The sequence below is a fragment of the Haemaphysalis longicornis genome, unplaced genomic scaffold (genome assembly GCF_048455015.1).
Source record: "Haemaphysalis longicornis isolate Haplotype H1 unplaced genomic scaffold, Haemaphysalis longicornis Haplotype H1 scaffold_6, whole genome shotgun sequence".
Classification (NCBI taxonomy): Eukaryota; Metazoa; Arthropoda; class Arachnida; order Ixodida; family Ixodidae; genus Haemaphysalis; species Haemaphysalis longicornis.
This window is the reverse complement of record NW_027526407.1, coordinates 90630125-90656963: the sequence shown is the minus strand read 5'-3', so window position 1 is coordinate 90656963 and position 26839 is coordinate 90630125. Positions and strand designations below refer to the sequence as shown.

Below are 26839 nucleotides of genomic sequence, written 5' to 3'. Positions count from 1 at the left end.
ATTTTATACAAGAAATACGAGTTTTCCACCTTCCTGTTTCAAAACGTTGTAAAGAAGGCTCAACCTTAAAGCTGGTGAAGTTTTCTTCCGTTGTCCAATGACTATTAGGCATCAGGAATGTTGCTTGTCGGCCGTAAGGTGCAGCAGTTTTGCTTTGTACTGATTCTTCTTTTTTGGCAGGGACAAAGTAAGCGCCTAAGCGAGCTCCATCAGGTGGTCTACGGAAGCGCATGTGAGGTCAGTAATCCCTCAGTGAAATTTCTTACTCTCTGTAGAGCTTTCACAGCTTTGCAGTACTTTATATCGTAAGCTTTCTTCTATCCATATGCATATACCCATAATTTTAATTTGTTTTCAGTAGTTTTGTTCGATGTTGAAGCGGAAAAAAAATTACTCCCACCTCCCCTCGCCGGAACCCCTGTGTAGATGCGACGTTCCGTTGTTGTTTCCGTTAGGTTGATTCTCCCATCGCGTGAAACGTGCCGTGAACCCCCTGCCGCGGCTATGACGCAACGTTGCGCGGCTATGACGAAACACAATCCAACACAATCCACTTTAATCCAATCCAAATCCAAATCCAAATCCAATCCAATTCAATCTAAGCCATGCCAATCCAATCGAATCCAATCCAATGCCCCTCGCCAGAGAGTGTCATAGAGATAATATACTGACTCTAGAGGGAAAGCGCGCCGCTGAGCCAATGCATTGGAACCGTACGACACACGGTGGCAGACATGATACAACGATTTGAAGGTTGCCAGCTGAGCTTTTGCTTAGTAAAAACGGCGAAAGCGATGGGTTGTAATCTGGCAACGTGCTACTGTGGCGTTTCTGCGTCCGGCTAGCGAAGCATGCCGGGAGAAATTGTAACATGGCGGACCGCTGGCCACTGGGATTTTGTGTAGGCGGCGTCGACAGCATTCCGTAGTTTATCTCGAGTGGGTAGGTAACCGACGTGTTTTCGGTTTAGCGTACGTGCGACTTGTATGTACTGAGACTATTTGAGCAAGATGTGGCAACGCCCACACAACACTTGCGCGCAAGCTCGAATGCGACGGATCGCATGCGCGAGGACGCCAAGGAGTCAGCTGATCCGCACTGAGACGCACAGAGAAATGAATCTCCGTCATGATCTCCGTGCATTTTTGCGCTGTGCCGCTTTATTTGCCATTCTGTGACATTTTGCGAGTGGCTCAACGCTTTTCAAACGAAGTGTAGTGAACTGTGGCTTTAGCTCAATGTAAAACCTTTATTGACACACACACACAAAAAAAAACATCGCATGGGCCAATGCTGATATTGCCGGTGAGTCGCGGCGCTTTTGAAGCACAGGAACGAAAGAGCGCGGTCGATCGCAGGCCAACGGAGTGGAAGAATGCATGCCAAGGGAGTATGCGAAATACAGCCCGCGGCGTGTCCCGTTTTTCTTTCTGTCTGTATTCATCAAGTTCTAGCTGCTTTCCACCACTTCAAAGGGAAAGCTTGCGGGACTGAATGCGCAGTATTGAATGGGCAGTAATTTACCGCACAGAGCGCGCGAGGAGAGAACATTGACTGATTAAAAAAGAAACCGCATTTCGTTACATATTTTTTCGTTCTACCTTCACGAACGTTTGCGCGAAAGTTCGAAGCATGAAGAGCTGTAAGAAGTTCCATGAATAAAACAACTCGAACCGAACGATTATAAAAGCTCCTTTTATTTCTCTTCCAATGGGAACGATCGCTGGCTGCCACTCCGTAGCCTGTAGTGAACTTGCGGTAGTCAAGGTCAGATCAGAATCGCTGTTCCGGCATCAGTTCAGGAGCAATAGATAGGGTGCTTAACGTGAAGAAAGAATGACAGCCTCGCAAGCGCCCGGGGAGACGCTTGCTCAGCGCGTGCATTCGAGTTGTACCAGTTGTACACATTTTGTACGCACGCAGATCTGAGCTGCAGACTGCACACACACACTGCGCAAGTCAGGCGCAAGGGCCTCGCCACTTCCTAGCACACAGAAAATCGAAACCAAAACTGAACTACGCACTAAGTCTTTCTCCGCTAATAAGAGCTTAATTACACTAAAAGTTCTTTATAAAGCTAGTTTTAATTACTGAAGCAAATATTTGTAACTATTTTGCTTCAGTGCTTTGTTTTAGTTAAATAATTACGGAACAACTTTTTGAAGGCTGAATACAATTGATCTGGCAACCATGAAAATTGCATCATGTCAGCGCCCACGATTTGTACGGTCTCGGAGCTCGCTTTAGCCCCCTGGAGAGTGTTCGCAATCGGAGAGGAGAGGGGGTGAGTGGCGGAGAGTGCAGCTCGCGCGGCGAGGAGAATGGGGGGGGGGGGGGGTGTGGACGCACAACGACAAAGCCGTATGGAGGGACAAGGCGAGTGAATGAGATGCCGTCGCATCTAAAAGAATGGGTCTACTTCAGATTTCTGATCCCGGTTACGGACAACCAATAAATTCTTCTTGCGCCCTTGTAATAAAATTTTTCTTGTTTATTGGCAGAAATAAACAAAAATTTATTCTTTACTAGTACATTAACTTGGCATGCCAGCACGTCAACTTCAATTTGAACTACGTGGTTCTGCGTTTGTGATTCTTGCGCTTTTCTTGCTCCTAATTCTTTTTCTGGGTGTTGTTTTGTTACTTTTTTATTGGTTTTACATTGTCGATTCTTGAATTTTTCTTACTCCTGGTTCTTTTTCTGGGTGTTGTTTTGTTACTTTTTTCAATTGTATTCCATTGCTGGTTCTTGTGCTTTTCTTACTTGTGATTCTTCTTTTGGGTGTAGTTTCGTTATATTTTTTATGGTTTTACATTGTTGATTCCTGCGTTTTTAGTGCTTCTGATTCTTTTTCTGGGTGTTGTTTCCTTACATTTTTTTAAGGTTCTACATTGTTGATTCTTGCGTTTTTCCTACTCGTGCTTCTTTCTCAGCGTGTTGTTTTGTTACTTTTTTTCAGTGAGCCTGTTTACTAGATATTTAGGCAGCTATTTTACTGCGGAAACTAAAGCAAGTTCCAGTGCGGGAGTATCTTACCGTTACTTCTAAATAACTGCATCACTTCCTCTGGGATTTTATGGGGAAATATAGGCACGCTTCAGGTGTCCTGTCTGCAAAAAAGACATTCCTGGGGAAGAAGTCCGAAAACATGCCATCAATTGCTTTTTATGGCGAAGAAAGCCCCAAGAGGAGGTTCGTATATTTCTTTTAGCAATTAAGTGATGATGCCTTGTTACATACAAGGTGTGTTGAAACATAAAAGGTATAAATACCTTTAATCACAATTCTTACAAAAATCAGCTGTGATACCAACTACGCGCTCAGTACTGATGACAGTTTGTATATTTACATTCTTGTGCCACCTTACACGGTTTTCAAAAATTAGGATGTTGCATCGGCGTTGCGAAAAATAATCTTGCAATTTTCTCGCATAGAGGGTAGAATTTAGGTATTGTCTTTTACAAATTATAAAAGTGCTATCTTTTGGCGCTCCTCTGCTGTTTGCTCAGTAATAAATGGAAGTGTATGGTTTTAAACTGCCTTATAACAATAGTAAGTAGGTGTCACTTTGAAATACGTGATTTGAGTACAGTAATTAGGGTGTCAATTTCTGGCAGTTCCATGTCAGCATTGTTATATAAAGATCCAGTTACTTTTATATATAGTGCGTAGATGGTCCTCATCGATATGTGTGGTGGTGGGTTTTTCCTATTAGCACTATATTCGGGCTGAAAAAAAAAAGTTGTCTTCAGGCAATGGAAGGAGCGGCAAAATTTGGTTTGTTAGACGAAATGAATAGAGGTGAGCATCATCGCTTTTCAAAACATACATCCGACATTTCAGCTAGAGGTAGCTAAGTATTTACAGTACAATATGTGTTTCTCTTTCAAGGAAACCCAAGAATATCTTAGCATGTCTTGGCTAATAAGTATGTCTGAAATCAAGTACTTATAATTAACGTTAAAAAATGTAATCAGTGTGATAAGGACGTTGAGTGTTATTTGCAACCTCACGGGCAGTTTGACCGCATTGATGTTGTTGACGTTTGGAACTGAAATTTTATATAATGTAATTACAAATCGCAACCTTTGCTAACATAGTATTCTGAGAAACAGGCATTCACGTTCTTAAACTTGGCGCCAACAGCAAAACTATCAAGGAAACTGAAATTCTTTGTTTTACGCACATTTTTGTCTTGCCGAAAAGTTTTCATTACCGGCATATGACAATGAACACTTCCGGACACCAATGCACGTCCGAAAATTTTGATTGCGACAGAATTACTGTTTAATTGACTGTTGTGAAGATTTCAAGAGAACGTCGCAGCGGGCTCGTCGCCATGGTTGTAAATGAAACTGGTTAAACTAGAAAGCCTTTGAAATTATATGCGGGGCTGTGCACATTCCCATCAAGGCGTTTTTTTTTTTGTTGAGGTGATACGTCGGGAACCCCTCACGCCCAATACAACCACCATGCTTTTCTCCAAGCACGCGGTAGGCAATGCGCGCCGTCTTTTTCTTTTGGTTCTTGTTTGATGCACGTGCCATAAAACCCATCTGAGTCTAGGGCCGTTTAGGAGCAGCTGCAATGGTGGAGACCCCCGACTCCACCTTTTTTGCCTACCTATCAATTTATGGCTGTCGTATTTGTAACTCAAAGCAACTATTTGAAACGGTGCTTTCCCTAATGTTTAACACCCCAATCATATTGAAAATGGGCATAGAGCGTAGAAACGTATCCTTTTGACTCAGCAAAATATCCGTCTCCGCTTCAAGGAGCAAATAAATGTGAATGACACAAAGCGGAGGTCGTGCAGAATTGTTGAACAATTGATGATGATGTTCATGGAGAAAATGATCTTTCTTTTCTTCTTTATTCCTTTCTACTCTCACAGCCGGAACCTAAGCCCGCCGACGTGTACGCACTTTTAAATGACTTCAAAAATCAAGTTGAAGAGGTAAGCCTGTGAACATAAAACAGGCACTAGTTAAGCTAGCAAATTCCTGCACAAGTAAACTTATATATCTCACATGCATTCCACAAAAGCTAGGAGATATGTGTTTGTGCAATATAAGGCTGAGAGTTCATTTTGAGGATTTGCTCGTTTGTGATCACTTTTTTGGTTAGGAACTACATATCACGCGTGTAAAACCACGGTGCATTTTTGCACAGTTTGTTTGACGGAGTACTCACCAATTAGATTTTTAATGAATGTGCTGCCATCCCTCTCGCCTTATGTAATACATTCCCCTTATGTAATACAAGTGCATGGAAGGGGATCGTGGTTTAAACTCGTTAGACAAGTGAGTTTTCGTGATGGCCAATCATTCAAACATAAGACCTCATTTTAGCAGCTAGAACCTCGACAGCAAATTTAATGACTAAAACTTGCCACCACCTAAAGAACATAGTCATGTCTTGCCTTTACTGTCCTTACTATATTAAAATTTATGAATTAACTTCAAAGCTGGTCTTTATGATTTCTTCGTGTGGGACACCCGACATTTTTCTTGCTCCGTACAACTTCAATGTTATAAAGTCTATACCCAAGCCAAACCCCACGGCTTTAAACATAAACTTTACTTAGTCCCGCTTCACGCATATTACCGAAAAAAGTATCACAAGAATTTTTTCTTGCTTCTTTAAGCTCGCGCAGGCTGTTACCGAAGAACGTCGAATGTGAAACATTTCAGCAGACAAACAAACGCTGTAAAAAGGCCTCCTTTTCTGTATTTTCATTTCAGATCAAAATCCAGTGCGAAGAACAAATGGAAAAGATCAATGTAAGACATCGCGCCCAATGACGAACTTTATTTCCTTCGTGCTGTTGACGATAAAAAATTTCAACTTTTCGAACGGAGACAATGTAACATTTATTCATTCTCGTTTTCAGGAAGGTTGTGCCTACTTGGAGAACTTTGTGGGTGCCTGTCGGGAAGAGACAAAAACCGAAATTCACCAGGTGTGTGCTGTAAATATTTTTTAAAGACATAAAAAGGGCTGCCACAGGATGGTATAAAAATAGCTGTAAGACATTCAATTGTTAAAATGCACCTGAATGAAGACAGAAAAAAAGTAACTTCATTTTCTATCGTTCGGTGGCTGAAACTCTTTCTGGCGAAAAGTCAACGTTGAAACTTCAGGGGAGGGCGGGGACAGTAAGCTTCAGTTTATAAACCAGGCAACTGATGTGTGGTATGAAAAGCTGTCTGTTGCAGTAACATTTTCTGCATAGCTTATCTTATCCCGTATAAAGAGCAATATTCTCAGCATCTAGTTAGATACACGGATAGAAGAGACAAAACTACAGAAATCGAGGTCTCTGGATAAACGTATGGGCAGGCTTGGGCAGAAATATTTCAAAAAAGCTCTTCATTAGAAAACAAATATTACCTAAACAGAAATCCCCAGTTCCTCCTCTAGGGCTAAAATAACGTTATTATTTTTCCAAAATATCGCACACGCCGTTACTCCTTAGTATCTACCAAATCAGAGAGAGAGAATAAACTTTATTGGAGTGTCAGCGTGATGGTTGATGAGTAGTGACCAGCGATTGGACGTAGACGGTGACCTGAGCTACTCGTTAAGCAAGTCCTCGCTGTACGTGAGGGTCTGAGCTGCATAAAGCCGCCTCCCAGGTATTTTCAGAAGGGATGATAAGGAATGAGTTGTGTGGGTATTGCCAAATAATATTATGGACTGTATCCGCGGCCCAACAATCGGGGAACTAAGGAGAAGAAAAGATAGATGGATAAATGGCGTGTAGTCTGGCGCCACAGAGGAGGGCATATGTTTGAATTAGGTGTCAGTTACCTTCCTCAGTGATATACCGAGACCAGTGGGGCGGCGCGGGCGCCTGGCGCTGACGAGAGAGACGGAAGTTGCCGGTGTATTTTCCTGGAAAGCCAAAAGGCTTTCGCGGTTTGATTGGGCTTTATGAGAAGCTGTGCGACTTCAACCAGCTCGCACGTTAGCTCTCGAACTGCAAGGTTAGCCGCTTTATTTACTTACAGCTCGCATGGGCAGGAGTCAAATCAGCTTTCGTGGGAGTAGAAATGATTTTGAATAACTTTTTGAGAGCATGCAGAAAAAAATTTTCCCAGCAAATTTTAAAATGACCGTTTTCGAAGAACGGAAAATAATGGTTATTGTAAGCCGGTGAGTGTGCACAATTTCAGTCTCAGTCTTTTCCACAGTGGCAGGCGAGAGTGTCAGGATAGTGATTAGTAAGGGGTTTCTTCAAAATCCCAGATTGCGGTGACTACAGAAGCGTTGTGTTGGTTATTATTAGCGGTGCCCATGTATGCAGTTTTGGGACCCATGGGGTGTTTTCGGTGTAGAACGAGAGCGCGATGTTCACTGCATTTACTATTCTGCTGCGGGTGCATATTGCCGCGAACCATGCATTGGATTGGTTTCTTTGTGTTTTTGCTTTCACCGCGTGGCGGCGCCGGACTGTTGTGTCCAGAGTAAAGCGAATATTTTATATTTTTTTATGCCGCGCGGATTTTCTAACTTGAAAGGAAGAATGTTTCGCCATAACGCAACTTGCCTAGAATATAGTTCTTTTATCTACAGTGTTCGCGGTGCCATTACAATGGTTCGAGAAACACCCGCCCCGAAAGATAAATGCCTGCACAGAAGACACTGCGGCATTCTATTCGGCGACACTCGCCGGCGCACGTCAGTCTGTTTACTGATGCTCCGCCGCCTGTTCATTTTTCCAGTGGTTAGGGGCGCCTGTGTTCCCTCCAATAAATTTGTTTTTTTTCCTTTAAACCAACTGCTTCATCTTTGGATTCGTGAAAATATTGCGGGCAATTGGCCGAACGGGTAAGAGGCTGTGGTAGCCGTCAGGACTGCGTAATCTCTCAACAGTAAAATTCGGTGCATGAAGTCCGGGCAAATCTAAGATGAATCTGCTACAGTTGGGGCAAAAACGCGGGAGAGTTGAATCATAGAGAGGGCTGCCAGCCTTTGATATCTGTTATAAGTGTGTGGGCGTTTCAGTGTGGCAGGGAAAGTGCTTTGAGCTATTAGAAGCACGATATCGTAGACTTTCGGAATGAGTCAATTAAACATATACAGTTCGCGTTTAGTTAAATTACGGTGTGGGAGAGAAAAGGTGACTCCGCTTATCCCGAAGCCATCACCTAGTCGGAGACGCTTGAATTCAATCCTTTCCTTGTAGCGGGCTGTTATGCGAGAGATGAGGACCATAGTTTCACTGACATGAGGGGAGAGTTGGGAGATGTATAAGGTGTTGGCCTTGGTACATTGTACGATCAAGCTAAATACGTTAAGTATACAGACAAGTAGCAAGGAAATATTCGAAATTTGTATTGCTGTGGCCGGAGCGGAGCAGGACCAGTGGGGTGGAGGGAAGCTCCGACTTACTAATTGAGCGCTCAAAAACGGCAAGTTCCGATGCAGGACTATGACATCAGTGCCCTCTCAAATTGCTCATCTCTAGCTCCACCGCACCAGAAAGCGATGCCGTCGACAAACATACAATATTTAAAATGTAGGATTTGAGCTAAGCGTGTAGGGAGACTAAGAGCCATACTAAATAGGAGTGTACAGATGTCTGCTCCTTGAGGGATACCAACTGAAGGCATGTCAATAGCGTCGGATACTACGACACGAACGTGAATTACAACTACAAGCAATACCCATTGCATCTGCCTGCCTCGCTCATAAATTTGAAAAATTGTACTCCAAAGCCCAACTGTGCACAAAAATTACCAGGCGGTACTAGCTTTTTTAAACTCTAGTCGTGCTCATTTTACTGCAGGAGGGGTCCCTGCGCGTTCAGAAGTTTTTAGAGATAAGTCCGCATAGATATCCGATATAGATAACTCCGCTTAGCGAAAGTGCGAACTGAATAAGTTACGAAGCCGAGGTATCTATGAGCTCGCAACCAAAGGCATAAATCATCGGTAATCTTTCTCTGCACTGGCAACGCAATATATTTTGGTGTAGCAACCTTGATTTGCTAGAACACATTTCCGAATGGTAATGTACCGTCTTCAGTATGTTACGGTGAAGCTTGCTACGTTACGTTCTTCGGTATACCAAAATATGACTTTCCAAGATCTTTCTCAATAGTTTCACGCAATGATTTCACAGAAATATTTGTAGAAAAAATTTTAAATGCAAGGGAAGTATATTTTATCTTCATTGCGACTCGGTGTTGTTTGGCTGCCATGGGTCAAGACTTACAAGTCTTATACTAACAACATAAAGACCCCCATAACATATGTTTTTTCACCCAGAAAGCATCGATGTTGAAGTTCTGAAACAATATAAATCCAAATTTTTACCTTTCTTTGAGGTTAAACGCAGCTTTAAACACACAGATAAAAGTCAGTAGAACGAAAATGTGCTTAAAACGTCGTTTGACCCTGTCCTCAAAAGCATCCATTTACCCTTCTGTAACTATTTTGTTAACTTACAGTAACAAAACGGCCAATGTCGAGGTTAATGTTATGCAGCGGTTTGATATAACTGAATATTAGCGGAGCATAATGGCTGTTTTTGCGCCCATTATGTGCTTCTAATTTTCAACCTGCCTTGTGCAATCGCAGGTTAACGAGGCACTCAGGACAGTGCACAAGTCGCTGGAGAGCAAGATTTTACACCTGCAGTCGACAGTTCAATACATATTGGGCCCAGAATTTCTGAAAAGAGCCATGGTATCAGAAGTACGTATAATATTTTACACTTTTTTTAGGGTGGCTGTCTTTTTTCGCTGGCTGTGTTGTGGGCACTTGGTTCGCCTGTTTGCATTTTATTAGTGCGATTTCCAAGTGCTCTTCCTCGATCCTTTACTTAAAAAAATATTTACGCCGCCACATAGGAAACAATGTCGCTCCAAGCAACGTTCTGGAGCGAGCCCAAAAAAGGTCTCGGTATTACTCAATAAAAACATGTATGGCTGCGTCTCGAAAGAAGGAAACGGAATCCTTCATACTAATAACAATGCAAGGTCGTCCCTCGCTTAAACGTGACGAGTATTTATCCCGCTCAAAAAATTGAGCAGTAGCAACGCAGACGCCGGACGTTACAGGACCACGTTTTTTTTGTGTCAAATATCCAGTTATGCTTTGATTAAAAGACGCTTACTCTTTAGAAATAAATATCGCAATGCCTATATAATTATATTTGCATCATCGTCAAGCGCACATTTTAGGTGCACGTCAGTTTTGGCGGAGTAACGTTGAAAAAGCGGAGGGATATGTTTGCTGTGCGCACTCAGTGGCCAGGTTGAGCAGGAAACAAATTTCGTACCAGCAGTGCATGGGCACGTTAGCGACTATGTGAAACACATAAGCCCATCGTGAACCGAAGCTTCTGGCTAACACTTGGAGGGGTGTGACGCATTGGCATGGAAGCGTCAAATTTTCAACCTCAATACCCGCGCCGGCCCCCCAGCAAAAAAAGAAAAGAAAAAGTGCATATACCATCAAACGACGTGGCACATACAGCAACCACTCGTTTTGCAAGAAAATTATAACTTCGCTATTCCCTTTATAACACCCAGCAGATTATAAAAAGCCATTCCCCGCACTGCCTATATGATAAGCTTCTGGAGCACTTGGCACATAGCATGGTAATAAACTGTAGCACTGTCATTTTTCAGCAATTTTCGGTGAACATCTACTGCAACAGTATTTTCTAACGGCTCGTGTCACTACACTGCCACGGTAGTCATTTTATTGGTTTCGTAAGCCCTTTTCGGGGCTACTATTGATTTTACTGCAATGTCAACCTGCGCCAAACCACGCGTTGTCCTGATTATATTGATAGGTGTGACATTGTTACGAAATTTTAGCGTCATGCTAAAGTAATTTCACATAGGCACCGAATTGCGACCTTCCTAAAGGCTCTTAATAGCATGCCTAAGCAGTCTTAAACCGATGCGCCGAGCACCGGTTTCAGGCTATTTTCTTTATAAAGGCGTAATTTGTTAATGCGGCTTTTTTACCTAAGCAAGAACCACTGAGGGTGCGCAAAAAAATTCAGGTATGCTTTCTCGTTGTTATCTTTCGGTATGGCGGCTTCCACTCTTAGAGATATGTTTTGTTTTTATCACGTCCATCAGGTTTAACCTCAGCTTTTGTTTTTTCAGGGCGACAACTCGGGAGTGAAAGAAGACTACTACCAGTTGTATGCCGAAATAGAGCAGGTACGTATCACATCTCTGGTGCCACCGCATTTTGTTTTTCAAGCTAACACACCCACACCCAATCTACCTCCAAAATGGAAATAAACCAATAGTTCACTTGCGTAAATTGTTGTTAAACCAGCCTGAAGAAAACTGCTCGCGCCCTTGCTTGCTTCTCTGCTCGCTTGCCCTCCCTTTTTTGGTATACGTTTGAAGAACTGCCTGGAAACTCTTGTGGGTAATTTTGTAGATTTAGGTCATTCATGTTTATTGGGCAGCATAACTAGGAACAGTCTACGCTGCTTTCGACACATAAGTTCAACTGCCGAAAAAATCGTTTGTTGTGCTGTGCCGTAAAACGATCAAACAATTTTTAAGTCAGTATTAAGCGCACCGTAACAAATTACAACTGGCTCGCAGTAACAACCCGTTACAACCCTTAACATCAAATTTGCTTGTGTGTTCCTCTACTTTAAAGCATGCGAATACATGAAAGTATTGTTTTTTCAGGTGAAAGAAGATGTGTGGAAAATTATGGAAAGAACGGCTAGGCAGCCGTCATTTCGGTTCCCGTAACCATTTTAACACTTTCAGCCTTCTGAATTGAGGGAAACGGCGCATCAAGAGTACCTTCTTCTCATTTGTGGCACGTCCGATAGAACAATCATGATGAAGTTCATCTTCGTTTGGTAAGAAATAAAGCTGAAATAAAGTTCAACTTGTCAGCCACATCATACCACACGCTGTTCTGAATCGTCAACCCGAAAAGCGATTCTGGAGAACCACCGCATCAAAATCAGCGACGTTGCAGCACTGACAATACGTTCATAATGATACCACCCCGTTTCTTTGTGTTCGTTCGAGGGTGTAACTTGCCTAACAGAAGACAGAGCGTAAGGCGTATTCCTGTCACATAAAAGCGTAGTTCCCCGTTTCCGTGTTTTTCGCGGATTTGACGCAAAATTCATGCGACGTTTACGGGCAAATGGCATTTGCAATGCCGTCAATAATATTACAATGAGGAGGGGACAAAGACGTCTGCGCCTATGATAGCTAAACAATTAAGGCGTTGCAATACGTGCAGCATGGACATGGATTTTAATGCGAAAGCACTAACTGTTGCAGTGTTGTGAAAACAGTGGTATTGTCTGTGTGGCTGTAGTCCGGGCACTGCATTAAAATAAAGTTTCACTTTCAGTTGAGTTTAACACCAATTTTTCCCGGTTCTCCAAAGTTGTAGCGCACTACGGCACGGCTGCAGTACGACCGCGTATAATCTACGGTGTATAATTTGAGAATTGCCAGGTGTGCTAAAAGTGAACGTGACGCCCCTTGAGTAGAAAGAGTGCACAACTCTGGCTTTGGAGAAGCAGAGGCACGTGTCAGCAGTTTGTTGGTGTATTCTTAGCAATATGCAAATAATCAAAACAAACAAAGCGGTCTAAACTGGAAGTTGCAGTAAGCAAGCCTATCGAACTGATTCACAGGAGAAGCCTCCGACGACAGGGAAGGTAGAGACGCCATTACGATGCAGCAGTAACGTCGTCCAGAAGTACTGACAAGCTTTTAGTTGATCGCTAAGTGCGCAGAGATAGAGATAAACGTTTATTTATCTCAAAAAGAAATCAGTAAGAGCGGAAGTGGTCGGAAGTGGTCCGAAGTGGTCGGAAGAGCGGAAGTGGTCGCAGCGGAGGCCGCAAGCCCCCGCTGCTTTTAGTGCCCGGTCGCCAGAGCTTGTTGCTCCGGGGCCGAGCTTGTCAGGCAGAATCCCGCTGCTCAGGTGATGGATTGAAGAGGGGTTTAGGTTTTTCTGGGCATGAGTGAGAGGGACGTTGCAAATACGGCAGTCCTGTTGGAAGAGTGATGGAGAAATGTGGGAGAGAAGCGAGAGGTTAAAGTGTGTACCGGTCTGTAGCGGGTGCCAGATATGAGACTGTTGTCTGTTGAGGGTAGGTTGGGACGGTGGATAGATCCTTCTGGAGTTAGGGTACTGGGATAGGATGGCGTTGCATGTAGGATCGAGGGGTCCTAGAGAGGAAATTTTAGTGTCCGCGCAACTCGAGGCATCTTGCCTTAAGGAAGAGAATGCGTGGAAATGCAGATCGCGTTCGGAAGCGCGCGCTGCCCGAGTGGCCTAAGGTCAATACGATGGTGATTTCAAGATCTTCGGGCAAGGTTTCGAGGAGACGAAGGGTGCTTGCCGGTACCCTGCCCTAGTGATACAGTGGTCAGTCCTGTTGGGAATTGGTAAGAACTGTGACTTGTGGTTGTTTCTGGTTTGTTATTGCATCATGTACAGTTGCGATAGCCTCACCCGCTGTTGGTAATAGACTACAAAAAGATGCTGCTGTGGCCACCTCATCTTGCGGATTAAGGACAGCAATTGTGGTTCTTTGTGATCGGGGGTGCTGCGCAATGTCTGTGTACCGAACTTGAAGGTCTTCGGAGTATTTTCAGGCCAGATGATGACCAAGATATTATATTTCTCTGTCAATGATAGCAATCAGTCGTTAGGAATCACTGACAGAAATAATAGCAATCACTGGCGCCATGCTCTTACCTAAATTTTTTCTTCGTCCGTGCAGAGGAGCTGCGTCGAGTATAGCGGCTGCGCCGGAATGAAAAGCTATGAAAGGGAGATGGGAGGGGCCGTTAACCATATTGTTCCGAAGCCCATGATACGGTTGCTCTTTTTCCACCGTGGTTATAAAAGCTAATTGTCTTTGTTTGAAAGATGCTTGGACTGAAGACAATCTGCTACTTTCAGGCACCTCAGTCAATTTAAAAAGACCGTGATAGGATTCGTACATTGCTGAAGACAATTTGGTGGTCAATATTGTGTTATTATTTATTATTAATATTTATTTACACAATACTGCAGGCCCAGTGAAGGGCTCAAGCTGGAGGGACGTAATTACAAAGCTTGTAATATGGACAACAGAAGTTCAAAAGTATGAAAAGCTCATAGATTAAGGACATAACTGAAACAACGAATAACAAAAAAATTTAACACATTAACAATACAGTTCAAAATACAATATGGTCAATTGAATCTATACTATTTACGAATGATGCCGGTAATTGATTCCATTCGGTTGCAGTGCGCGGGAAAAAGGAGAATTTGATGTTAGTTCTAGCATTGAAGGGCGTTAGGGAGTCGGAGCTCCGGTGTCGTGTTCTGCGAGCGGCGAGTGTTTGGATGTAATGTTGTGGCCTCATGGTCAATTTTTTATTCTTGAGAAGATTAAGAAAGTGTAATCTTTGGCTTTTTCATCTTAATTCTAAGGTTGGGATTCGATGGTCTCTCATAAGATGGGTTGGTGAATCGCTCGAACGGTATTTCGAGTAAATGAACCCAGCAGCTTTACGCTGAATCATTTCAAGCGCATGAATGTTAGTTTTTGTATAAGCCTCCCAGATTGTGCATGCATACTTCATTTTAGGTCTTACAATAGCTGTGTAGGGTAGCATTCTAATACTTGCAGGAGCATGTTTGGGCTTATGTCTCAAAAGACTCAGTTGACGAAAAGATGACGCACAGACGTTTGAAGTGTGTTTGTTCCAACTTAGTGTTTGCTAGGGTAAGACCCCGGTACTTGTATTCAGAAACTTCGTTCAAAGGTTTTCCTAAAACGTTGTAAGGGAAGGATAAATAAATTTTCTCATTGGTTATTTTTATTAACACTGATTTGTCAGCATTAGGCTCATATTCCCCTAGTGCATCACTCGTATATGTTACAAAAATTGGAATACAATCCTGATTGGTCTTCGCGGCATGTTATTTTATTAAATAATACACAATCATCTACAAACAGCCTTCGCTGAACTGGGCCAGTAATTACATCCAAAATATTATTAACATATATGAGAAACAACAAGGGACCTAAGAAACTTCCTTGCGCAACGCCAGATGCCACTGGGAGGAATTGTCAACAGTCATTATCAATGCGAACGAATTGCTTGCGGTTACTCAGGTACTAAGATACCCAGTTAATTATAAATGCAGGAAGACCAGTTGATTGTAATTTAAGGTGAACATGAGAAACATCAAAAGCTTTTATCTAGCGCTAGTCTGATCATCAAAATGTACCCCACCAGTTAAAACTGGAATTTGGATTTCACGCGTCTTTCGCACTGGTAAATTAAAGATTAGCCCTTAAAACGTGGAATACCATCTGACGAGGTAGTTCAGTCAATTGATTTATTGGCATCGTGTAATGAGCCTAAGTATTCTCCTTCTTCGAGTCTTCTTTTTTCAGTTTCCTTTTTCAACTGGTCAAAAAAGTTAACATTGCACGAGCACGGCAGCGTGAGGAATGGGTGCGTTCCAGAAAGCCTGAACCGGGGATTTCGCTCGAGGAAAAAGAATGAGCAGTGCCAGAGAAGGGTAGAAGCGGGGCCCTAAAAGCGGCCGACGCTGAGGTCACTGGAAAAGCATGAAAGCAAGAAAAAGCATAATACGCAATGGCCACACGTTGAATACAAGCCGCCTTGAAACGTGAAACTACCGACAAGGACAACCAGGAGGTTCCTGGCGATGACTGGCACGCGGAACAACCTTGAGAAGATTCCCAGTGGGCTGGTGGAGTGGTGAGGGGTGCGCCCAATAAGTTTACCACAAAGTTCAAAAGCTCTTCAACCGGAGGCTCCTGGCGACGGCGAGCTAGCGGAACGACCATTCAAGTGTGCAGTCTGGGGAGCTTGGTCAAGCGATTAGTGACGCAGAAATGGCCGAGAGAACGTTGTACACCAAGTCATCAACGTAATAAGTAATCTTTCGCCTTCACATTCATGGAAAGTTATTCTTAAGATCGGAAAGAATTTTTTCCTAGGCAGTCAGAGGTGTACTCGACGTTAGTTACTTATCACACTGCTTCGTTGACAGTTGGCGGAAGACTGGCTTTGAAAAGTTAACACAATGACGTGTATGCACACTTTTTATTAGTCGCACGAGCAGAAAAATACAAAGTTCTGTATGAGCGATTCGTCACACTCTTCATTTAGACATGCAAAGATCGATAACCTGCTCCGCGAACCGCCGCCATTATAGTTCAGCCTCGTATAATAAGCCCCATTTTGGAGCAGTATTTTGGTATCCTTAAGATTTTTATCCGTGGTGTGTTTGACGGAGAGTCACGAAAAATTATTTTGGAATAGACTAATATTAACACAGAAAAGTATTAGATGTCAGCGGCCAGAGGGGCATGTGTTATAATGATTTGATAGGAAGAGTAATAAGCAGTTCTGTACAGGCAATCCAGATAGCCTAGTGGCAACCTTGGTCTCCAGACCTAGCAATAGAAAATTGCACTGATATGCGGGAGTGTATAGATTCCTCAAAAAAGAGAACAGGGCTATTTCAAACCGGCGGAAGCCTGTTTGAAGTTACACTGCCTCTTACAATTACTCCCAATCAAAAAATAAAAATGTGGACTCAACGCCGAGCCACTTATGTTGGTACTTCGCGCAAAAACAGGGGCTACAGAAGCCAACCACGAAAACGCAGAATAATTGAAACAACTTTACCACTATAGCGTTATTCCCTGAGGCCGGGGCATCCCCCCGGTGGAAGGGTGCCGTAGTAGGGTGTTCCAAAGGTGGGACTGGCCGCAGGTATCCAGTTCTCCAGGTCTTGCTATGTCACATGGTCAGTGCTTTGCAGGTGAGCCACCCACTCCTTCAGTGAAGGACTGTGGTCGAGGGTGAGTTGGCACGGCCATTCCAAACGGTATTGGCGTCGGCAAAAGATTATCGAAGGTGGAGTAAGTGTCAGTGATTTTGGTCTGTGGTGATGAAAATCCGTTTGCAATCTCCGGTGGGTGGTGGCTTCGTCGCTTGGCAGCCTAGAATGCGGGGTGAGAAAGTATCGTCTGTCGCTTGAGTAATGGGCCAGATGTCGGTATGCATGATTGAAGTGTTCTGATGGGTATCAGGCAGTATATACCTTGCGGGTAATGGCGTGGTGTATGTGCGTGGGCGGCGGCTTGCCCCACTTTATTGCCCGGCAGGGTCAACGTGCTGGTATTCAAGGCAATCAGTGCGCAGCAGAGATGCCTGGTGACCTGCAGTGTATTGAGTGATGTCAAGGAGATGCGTCCACAGATGTATCTACGGAAGTATTCTTGTGAGTTGGTTAGCACCCGGAGTTTGCGCTTAGCCTTAGTTGGGGTCAGTTGTTACCCTAAGGCTGATGTTGACACGCCACCACAGCGGCTTTATAAGGGTATGGGGTTGAGTAGGTGCAACGAGTGGTCGGATTCACCTTGTATTTGTCGCTCATATCTAGCGCACTGGCCCAGCTATACAAACAGAAATTTATTGGTGAGTGCAAAAGCATATACTCAAAACTGCGCATACGGACGGCACAAGTAAAAGAAGAGACAGGACGGGTGCCGACTCATGACTAGTTTATTTAAAAATGGAGCATGCTAGTATACCCACACCAGCACATGCGCGCACATGTCACCATCTCTATCACATGTTGTAACGGTTTAAAAATTCATATTCACTTCCATACAAAAATACGGATGGTTCACTCACACACTGTTCTTGGTGCTTTCGAATGAAAAAGGCCTCGTTAAATTTTCTTGCCACCTGTTCTCGGCTTGTGCACAGCCTGGTGAACAGTGTGTGAGTAAACCACCCGTATCTTTGTATGGAAATGAGTTTGAATTTTTAAACCGTTACATCTTGTGATAAAGATTGTGACATGGGTGCGCATGTGCTGGAGTGGGTATAATATCATGCTCTACTTTTCAATAAACTAATGGTGAGTCTGCGCCCGTCCAGTCTGTTCTTTTCCTTGTACCGTCCGCATCTGCAGTTTTAAGTAGAAGTATGACGAACGAACTAGCCCAACAACATGCTTTACTGAGCATAAAGCTTAGCTTCGCGTCCAAGCCACCCCCCCCCCCCCCCGCCACACAGTGCATGCATAAACAATCAAGCGGGGATTTGCTGTGCATGATTAGACATGCACGAAACCGGCCAAAAAATATCGCTCTTAAAGCCCTTGAAGCTGAACAGGACTTGCTGGCCCATGTCGTTGTTCTAAACGGAAAATTTATTTGCTCTTACTCTTGGAGCGATTCACCGCGACTCGTTGAGGAAGAAGTTGAGATGGCAATGGCCACACCACGCGTTTTGGAGCAATAGATTTCCGTTCTTTAGCGCCAATTTGCGCTTCTGTGCCCGCCCACAAACCTTCAATTGCACTCCTTGCTGTTCCCAGCAAACGACACGCGTCTGTCCCAACGCGAGTCGACAGTGTATCTGGACAAAACGGCATCAGCGTCGTTATCAGCATATAGGGCGACTTATAATACAGGTAGGCAGCTGAGGTCACGAGGGGCACAAAATTTCGGTAGGAGAGTCGCAGGCGACCAACAGGCGTGGAGGACAAAACCTCTAGGAGGCAGTATTGCGCGACAATCGTGACGCCTAGTCATAACATTTGATAGAAAATCCAAGGTGGGTTACCCGCCACGTGACAGGCAAGTGTTAGTTCTTTGCACTCACGCGGGGCCCGCCCTTGCTGCGGACGTGCTTCGGTTCGGTGCCGGACCGCTCGGCCGCCGCATGCAGTGCTCCTTGCAACCACAACCCGAGGCGCGCAGCGGTCCGGGCTCACGTACCAACTTTCGATGTTTATGGCACCGCACTCGTACCAAAGTGGTGTGTACCACCGTGCAAATGTCAAATGACACAGTATGACACCTGCGCTTTTTATTTTATTTCATAAAACACACCGCGCTTGTATCGGTTCCGTCATTTTATTTTTTTAAATTACCCCTGACGCACTTTTATAGGTAATATAACGTTTAGTTTCTAGTCTACAGTCAGTCCAAAACTCACCATAGTCCTTCTCAGGGAAGGTAAATTTTTTTTTATATATATACCTATCGCGCGGATTGAGCGTCCTCCGACAACCAGCCCACGCGCTGCCTGCGACGTGAGTCCGAGAGCAATACGTTTATTCCGCGGCCGCAACCAAAGCTTTGGTTTGGAACTTTTTGTTTTTCAGTGTACTGAAGGAGACAAAAACGTACTCTACCACTAATCATTACAATGTGCCACATACTACGTGCCACCATGCCGGAGCACCGATAAGGCGAACGTATGCAAATCCGCAAGCGAGCGAAACCAAAGTTTCGCGCCACCTCTCAGCTCATAGTACGCTCCTTACACCGCTATGATGTAAGCCGGGAATGGTGCGATAACTCTCAGCAAAACGTACAAAGCAATCTTCGGAGGAAATGTGGAAAACACCACGCAGACGTAGGCCGCTCGGTGCTTTTGAAGTTTTACGACCGAACGTTTCAGCAAAGCCGATCGTGGTTCAATCGGTTCAACGTCTGAAGTCACATTCTGCTCGGCTCGCAGCCCTTGAAGGTGTTTTCTACGCATGCAGTCAACCTATCGCCTCGCTTTGGCCAGCGGCAGTACATCCAGGATGGGAGGCTTGTAGGGCACCTATGGTGTAAATCTGGTACAGTGCCTTCGGCGAGGCCACTCCACCTCCACCGGCAGCCAGCCGGAGCCCCTAAATGCTACCACAAGCGTGGGGTTCGTGTACGAACTCCCAAGATGCAATGTGCCGGAACCGCCCGAGGAGAGAAAACGCCGCATCAGAGGATGTTGGGTTACGAACGCTGAACCGCCTGACGTCATACTCCTAAAAGTTACGTTCTACCATGCGAAGAAGAGCTACGCTGGGTAAAGCAGCTTCACCGAAATGAAAACCGAGGGAAGGGGGGTTAGGGACGGACCGTTCACTATATTGATCCGAAGCCTGCGATAAGTTTCTTTTCTTACTTGGTTTAGAAAGTTTATTGCCTCTGTTTGAAAGCTGCTCGGAATGAATACATTCTGTCAAGTTCAGGCGCCTCAGCTAATTCAAAAAGATTACGTGCAGCCCAGTTGTTTTTGTTGCGTATATCTTTTGTAGCTTCCCTTGAGTGCCGCCGAACGTTTTAGCCTTTCATCATTTTCCTGAAATGCCTGGAAGTAGCTTATTTAGTGCACAATGGCAGGAGAGCGTCAGCTTGGATGCCTTGCGGGTAGAAGGGGCGGTAATTTGTATGAAAGTAGTGTAAGAGGTTTATGTGTGTTTTCCCAGCGAGCGTGTAGTACCGGCCCAAGAGGCGGCAATAGTGACTGTCCCCTTATACAGATTTCTCTTGCGACACCGGCTAATGTCAGTGTAGTTGTCAGTCAGGGGTAATTTCGCAATATGGCATGCAAGGCGCGTGTGCCTTGTAGCCGGTAAAGTACCCTAGCGGTGGGGTCAGTCGAGGGGTCACATTTAGAATAAAAAAAGACCTCAAGTAAGTCCAGCCTGGTTGTACTGCTCAAAGTAAAGCATATTATCGCGAATTGTTACGGGTGTAGAGTGTCGCGAGCACCGTGGAGATGTGTGACGAGGAACGTACAGTTCCTTTTAGTGCGCCAGGCTTGTTAAAATGAAACCGAAATTCGGAATTTGTCGTCTTAACAATAATTTAGAAAAACTGCCCAAGGGTTGATGATCAACGCTCCGGGATGATTTTAGTTGTTGATTTTTATCGGTGTTGCAGTTGTGTCTTGATGAACACTTGGAGTTTCCGAGTAAGAGTGAGTGTGGTTGACGTGATGATTGGGGTAGTAAGCTTTATTGCTGTCGATGCGGTCAATGAGTGACCTAGTGGGTGGTAATTAGGAGAGCATCGTCAATCTATTGGGAAACGGCCTTGGAGGAGTGTTTTATGTGCATGAAAATTGGAGTGTCTGGTGTTTTCTGGACGCTTGGAGGCGAGAAGTGTAAACTTAAAGTCGAGGGTCAGCCGACCGAAGGACAGCGAACGAGGGCAAATGACGGGAGCCCCTTTTGAATCAGAAATGTTCAGCTAAGTGTATTCAAGTATTTTTTTTGTTTTCATGTAGATAGTGTGTCACATCTAATTTGTATGGATTGTATGGTAACAAGAGGCCATCGCCCATAGCTTAAAACAGTTAACATCAAGAATTGAAGAGCTGTCACGTACCTCATCGCCAAACCGAACATACCACCGTAGCGGCAGCGTGAACCCAGCAGTCGGTACAATATACAGCCTCACTCTAAACGATCCGTGAAAAACTAAGGAAGTGGAAAAGAGGACGGCACACTGAGAATGCTTGACCATTTTATTATCAAAAGAATGTGCTTCTAGAATGGCCTGATCCGCTACTGTGACTCGATATACAAACACCATCTAGACTTGCTAGTCCAACTTCCAACTTAAATATTCTGCCAATGAGTTGACGTTGCTTTAAGAGAGAGAGAGAGAGCGATCTTTAATGAAGTTTGGCGATGTTAGCTGGGCTAAAATGCCTAACTTGCTACGCCAGTTGATGACGTGATGAAGGTGATGGCGATGATGTTCAAGAAGTTGAAGCGTACAGATACGGCGAGTTATTCACAGCGACTGGTCTAGACCTGTGTGTTGCAGGTACTCTATTAGACCTTTGGTAGCGCATAAAGCACGTTTGGGACAAGCCCATGGTCCTAAAACGTCCTTTAGCTGCATTTCCACGCAAAGCGGCAGTTAGGCCAAACGTTGCTTCTTTCAGAAAGTTACTGCCGATCATGGCAGTCATCAGGTGATCACATTTATTTCTGACATGCGGATGACCGAACTGTACCTTCGTATTGCGGTTTCATTGAAATGTGTAGTTTCAATGACTAATCAACACTGTTACAGAGTACACATACAGGTAATAAAAAATATTATCCTTGCGTCAGGTACCATTTGACTACTTTCCTGAACAGCGTTTCTTCATTTCGTAATAGCGACCCCTAATACGTATAGAGGGCAACACCCTTGTCTATAACAAAGGTTTCGTACTTGAAGCCTAATCTTGCCTCGGCTGAAAAACATTTGAAGAAAACTATTTTGTCATTATGAAGTCTTGACCATATATTTTGACATCAACGTTTTTCGTGAAAAGTTTGAGCCCGCAGTTATGAGATGTAAACAATTGAATTTGAACTCAGTGTTATAGACAAGGTTGTTGCGCACCGTACATATAATAGGGAGTGAGAACACCTATTTTCTCATTTATACATGTCTGACAGTAGTAATGAACCCAAGTTTATTTTTTTCCTACAAAAGCAGAGCGCCAAATGCAATGATTACGCTGGAAAATGTCATAGGCGGTTTCAAATTTTATTTCAGTGCAAAATACAAAACCAGGTAAGGTATAACAATGTTTATTTTCAATCTCAAGTGGATGATTCAGCGAATAAATGCAGAATATACATTAGCGCACCCACCGAAAAGAAAACTAAGCATCAAGAAAACTCTGCCACAAACACGGCTAAATTATGGCTAGCACGGAAGCTTGGGTGACGCAACCATCGCCAAAGATGACGTGGCAAAGCTGACGTTGAGCGGTGTGTAACTGTGGGGTGCCATTGATTCCAAGGTGGTGAACAGCCTCCAACCTAGAGCGGAAGAACTTTTACCGTCATCAACAGAAAAGAGGAGTGCCGCATCCAGAAACAGTAAAAATAATTTCTACCAGGGCACACTGGAATGGGCGAACAGGTAGGATATGTTCTGCCTCCTGTTGGAGTGTTTGCCGAGCGAAGTGGTCAGGGGGAAATTAGCGACCTCCGTGTTTTTTACTCAACACGGCGTTGCATAGACGGCGCCTTTGCAGGGCATGTATTCGCAACAAACCCCACTTATTTCTGCTTCCCCCACCCCACCAATATTAATGCTGCTACTATTACTATTACTACTAACACTACTACTACTACTGCACTACTACTACTAGTACTACTACTACCACCACTACTACTGCTGCGAATAGTATTACTGCCACAACTACTGCTGCCACTATGACTTTAACTTTCAATACAACTAATACTACCAATTCAACACCTACAGCTACTACTAAAACTACTAAACTACGTAAAACTACTAAACTACTAAAAATACGTAAAAGTGTATTTGTGGCTTTCCTTCTTTTTTACACCGCATGGCGTCTCATAGACGGCGCAACTGCAGGCCACATTATGCACGAGAAACAGCACTTCTGTTTATACCAAACCACCAATAATATTGCGTCTACTGTTGCTATTACTACTAACACTACTGACACTACTACTGTATTACTACTACAGCTACTACCAGTACTACTCCCGAGAATACTATTAGTGCTGCTACTACTACGACTACTATGAGTTCCACTTTATTCCTACTAATATTATCACTTGTACTATTAATACTACTGCTACTACTGTAAGCCTGTAGGCTGCCTCCGCAACTGCCAGCACTTTCATTCAAGGCTATTCTACCTCCGCATTCAACCCTTATTGTTTCTACTACCGTTATTCCTGCTGCTGCTACTACTACTATTCCTATGCTACTAGAATAGCCGTGTGGCAACAAGCGCAAATGGCGAGTGCCTGGCGTGTTCTAATGATGCAGCGCACAATAGTTAAGACGTGCCGCAGCGCGCCATGGCCACGGTTTGATGCTCTGACATGCTTGTGGTGCCCTTAATTGCGATGGCGTAGAGAGTGCTCAAACTACTGCACGTAGGATGTGTGAGCGGGCGGTAAATAACCTCTGGTAGGGTGAATGAATCGGTCGCCGCCAACCCCCGTGCGCACCGTTCGGTAAGTGTGGTTTCTGTGGGTCACAGTGGGATTTTTAACGCATTCGTATACAGGGCACCACGCTTTACGGAGGTAGCTTAGCTGGGGCCTTACTTTCGCAACCGCCCCGTTGGCTGAGCGGCTACAACGCGATACCAGTGAAAACAAGGCAGCGCTTTCTCTTTCGGCCCCCCTTTTTTAGAGTGGTGCGAAAAAAACAAAGATTCTTTGTGTTGAGGCTTTCGCAAATGGACCGCTACGACAGATATTGACAGAGATCACACCTGCATTTCGCATATTTTACGAGTTCTGATTGTGACAGCGTAGACATTATACAATTGAAGAAACTCCGTTTGGGTACTTATTCGCTTCTTGCAGGGCTCCGAGAGTAAATGTCAATGCCCATTTAAGGCCGCCCCAAATTGTACCAGACCCCTCCGAAAGTGAGAAACTACATGGCTTACTTGTGTCCCTCTGTCACCAATGATGACGAGTAATGTAATGAACGCTACATAATTCTTGGTGCCAAGGACCTCGGTAATTGTCCTTCAAAGGTCGCACACAACCTCGACAAAGCTATGCTTCAATTTTGCGGGCGAACTTGTAGGTGTCGAACACCCGCCTCATCAAGACGCCGCCCGTACACACGGCGACCCTTGTGGACGACTTTACCGCAGGCCCGTGCGACCCCTTTCCCAAAGAGCAGCTCCACGAGCATTACGATCCCGGCCAGAGCATTCCCTCCGAGGAAGAGGGGGAAGATGGAGCGGTGGTGCTCGAAGTCCAGTGTATCGGCCTCCCCAATATCTACCTTGGGGCACCGTACGATGTCTCCAACTAAGGCAATTGAGTCCGCGTGTCACTTGAGAAGAATTCCGTGCTCCCGCGCCCAGACGATCCTGCAGGAATCATAAGTCTTGCGTTCATTAGTCCAAAATATCACAATGACACTTTGTCTAAGTATTGCACTACTAGGACAATATAAAACTGTTCAAAAGATGACTGCAAGAAAAATGAAGTAGACACACACTTTTTTTATGTCGTTTGCGGGGAATATGTTATGCAAAATATCGATCCCTGCTTGTACAATATTGAGCTGTATCGCACAGACGGTTATGGAGAGGTACAGTGCGCTCCATTGTTCAAGGGAACCGACGAGTACGTGGTCGTTGCACTCGGCGAAGCGCCGGCGCCGAGAAGTGGCGAGAATCGGACACGGCGGGCACAGGCCCAATGACTGCATAAGGCGTGATAAGCCGCTCTGTCGCCTGCTACGGCGCTCCGGTGTTCCGCTCAGCTTGAGATAGCTGAGGAATCTCACCTTCGAAGGAGGAAGGGGAGAAACTCGTGTCGTCCTCGAAGGCGGGCGAAACTCGTGCCGCAAGGAGGGCGTGTCGTCTGCTGCGGCACGGAGAAGCGTCGTAAGCAGACGACAGAGCGGCTTCTCCCGCCTCATGTGGTCAGTGCCAATGCACCCAACACTTCTCGTCTAATTCTCGCCATTTCTCCGGTGATTCACGGAGGGCGGCGGCCGCGGGCGCGCCGGTTCCCTATAACTGTGGGCCGCACTCTATAGGCAGTTCCAACGAGGTCGCCGCCATCTTGCGTTTGCAGCATCCTCTGGTAGCTGACCGATTGGCTGGCTTTGGCGTTTACTCCGCGGCGCATGAGTGCCAGCGGCGTCTCCGTGAATGTTTCGTTGTAGTGCGATGCACGTTTGTTGCATAGGACCAGTTTAAGCGATCTAGTTTAACTGGCGGCTTTTTTGGCCGCAGTGGAGCTGAAATGTGTCTAGAGGTATACGTGGTCCACTGTGGGTAAAGGATGCCGCGTGGAACATATGTTTCCAATATTACTTCGTCTCATTTTCTTTGTTTGCGTGTGTGTGCCCGGGATCGCGTATAGGGCATATGTTGATCGCTTTGCTCAAAAAAACTGATGTTTGTTAAAACGATCCAACTGTGATACGCTCGGCGCCCATGGACAACAATCAGAAGCGTGTGTCAGTGTAACCGACTTGTGGTTTTATATCCCTGCAGGATGTAATACAAGCGGTTTTGGGTGAACTTAGTAGGTATTTGGCATATAACGTATTTTGTATGATACCCTATCGATATATCAACACCTCACCCTCAGCCACAGCTGCAGCTAACTATAAACAAAACTTCCTCTCTTTAGAATTCCAAGCTGCTCTTCAGCACAAATTACCCGTGAAAACAATGTACAACCTAAATAAAATAAAAAACACGGCTCCTAAAGAGCGTCATATCAGGACTTATTATGCGTCCGACGTTCGGCAGCCATTCAAGCGTTGGCTTTTGTGTTGCTTGGTTTCACGTTGCCTACAAAGAGACATCACATTTGGGTAATAGACTGAACTCTTGGCTGGAGTGAGTGAGTGAACTTTATTTTGCCCGAGTCGGGGTTGGAGGTAGAAGAGAGTGGAATCTTCCTCAGAAGCACCCCCCCCCTTCTTCCTCCCAGATTGGCTGGTGAAAGGGACAACCTAGGGAGGTAGTAGTCACTGTGGAAATCGCCAAGGTCTGCCCACCTAATACTTGGAGCTGGGTATGCCGCAGTGTGACAGCAGCAGTGGTTGAGATGGAACTACTACTATCTGCGGCACAGGCAAGTTTCCGTGACCCATTTTAGTTTGGAAAGAAGGTTGAATAATTTTCTTCCGCTACTGGAAAGTAGGTGTACAGAAAGAACTCAGCCGAATAATATTGCCAAATATGTTGTTTGCTTTAAAGTGCGCAGCTCACAAGCTGCCAGTCTGGCTCATTTATTACCAACATTTCACTAACATAATGCGTAAATTAGTGGTAAACCCGCCCGCGCGATGCCTACAAAGCGTAGTCAAAGGCAAAGCAGCAGCCGTGCCCAGTCCACCATGATCGGCGCGCACACTCTAGAGAGGGGGAAAGGCGGCCCGCGCGCCGCGACCGCTCAGTGCGAGGTAGGTTTCCGCCTCGCCCGTTGGAACGGTCTATAGTCGCGATCAATTTGAAGGTGATTGCTCCAGCAGCCAAGAAACAAGCAGCAACGCC

The 26839-nt window shown here is 44.9% G+C and overlaps 1 protein-coding gene across 4 annotated transcripts in view; it reads left to right on the top strand.

Annotated features, from left to right (window-relative positions):
* Nucleotides 1-11901, top strand: part of LOC144141023 (uncharacterized) — a 36311-nt gene extending 24410 nt beyond the window's left edge. For all 4 annotated transcript variants that reach the window (XM_077672500.1, XM_077672502.1, XM_077672501.1 and 1 more), the window contains 8 exons: nucleotides 181-237; nucleotides 3091-3192; nucleotides 4895-4957; nucleotides 5745-5783; nucleotides 5894-5962; nucleotides 9588-9704; nucleotides 11132-11188; nucleotides 11678-11901. In XM_077672500.1, coding sequence (XP_077528626.1) covers nucleotides 181-237; nucleotides 3091-3192; nucleotides 4895-4957; nucleotides 5745-5783; nucleotides 5894-5962; nucleotides 9588-9704; nucleotides 11132-11188; nucleotides 11678-11743 — 570 coding nt within the window. In that variant the 3' untranslated portion in view covers nucleotides 11744-11901. The remainder of the gene's footprint in view (nucleotides 1-180; nucleotides 238-3090; nucleotides 3193-4894; nucleotides 4958-5744; nucleotides 5784-5893; nucleotides 5963-9587; nucleotides 9705-11131; nucleotides 11189-11677) is intronic.
* The last annotated feature ends 14938 nt before the right edge of the window (nucleotides 11902-26839 follow it).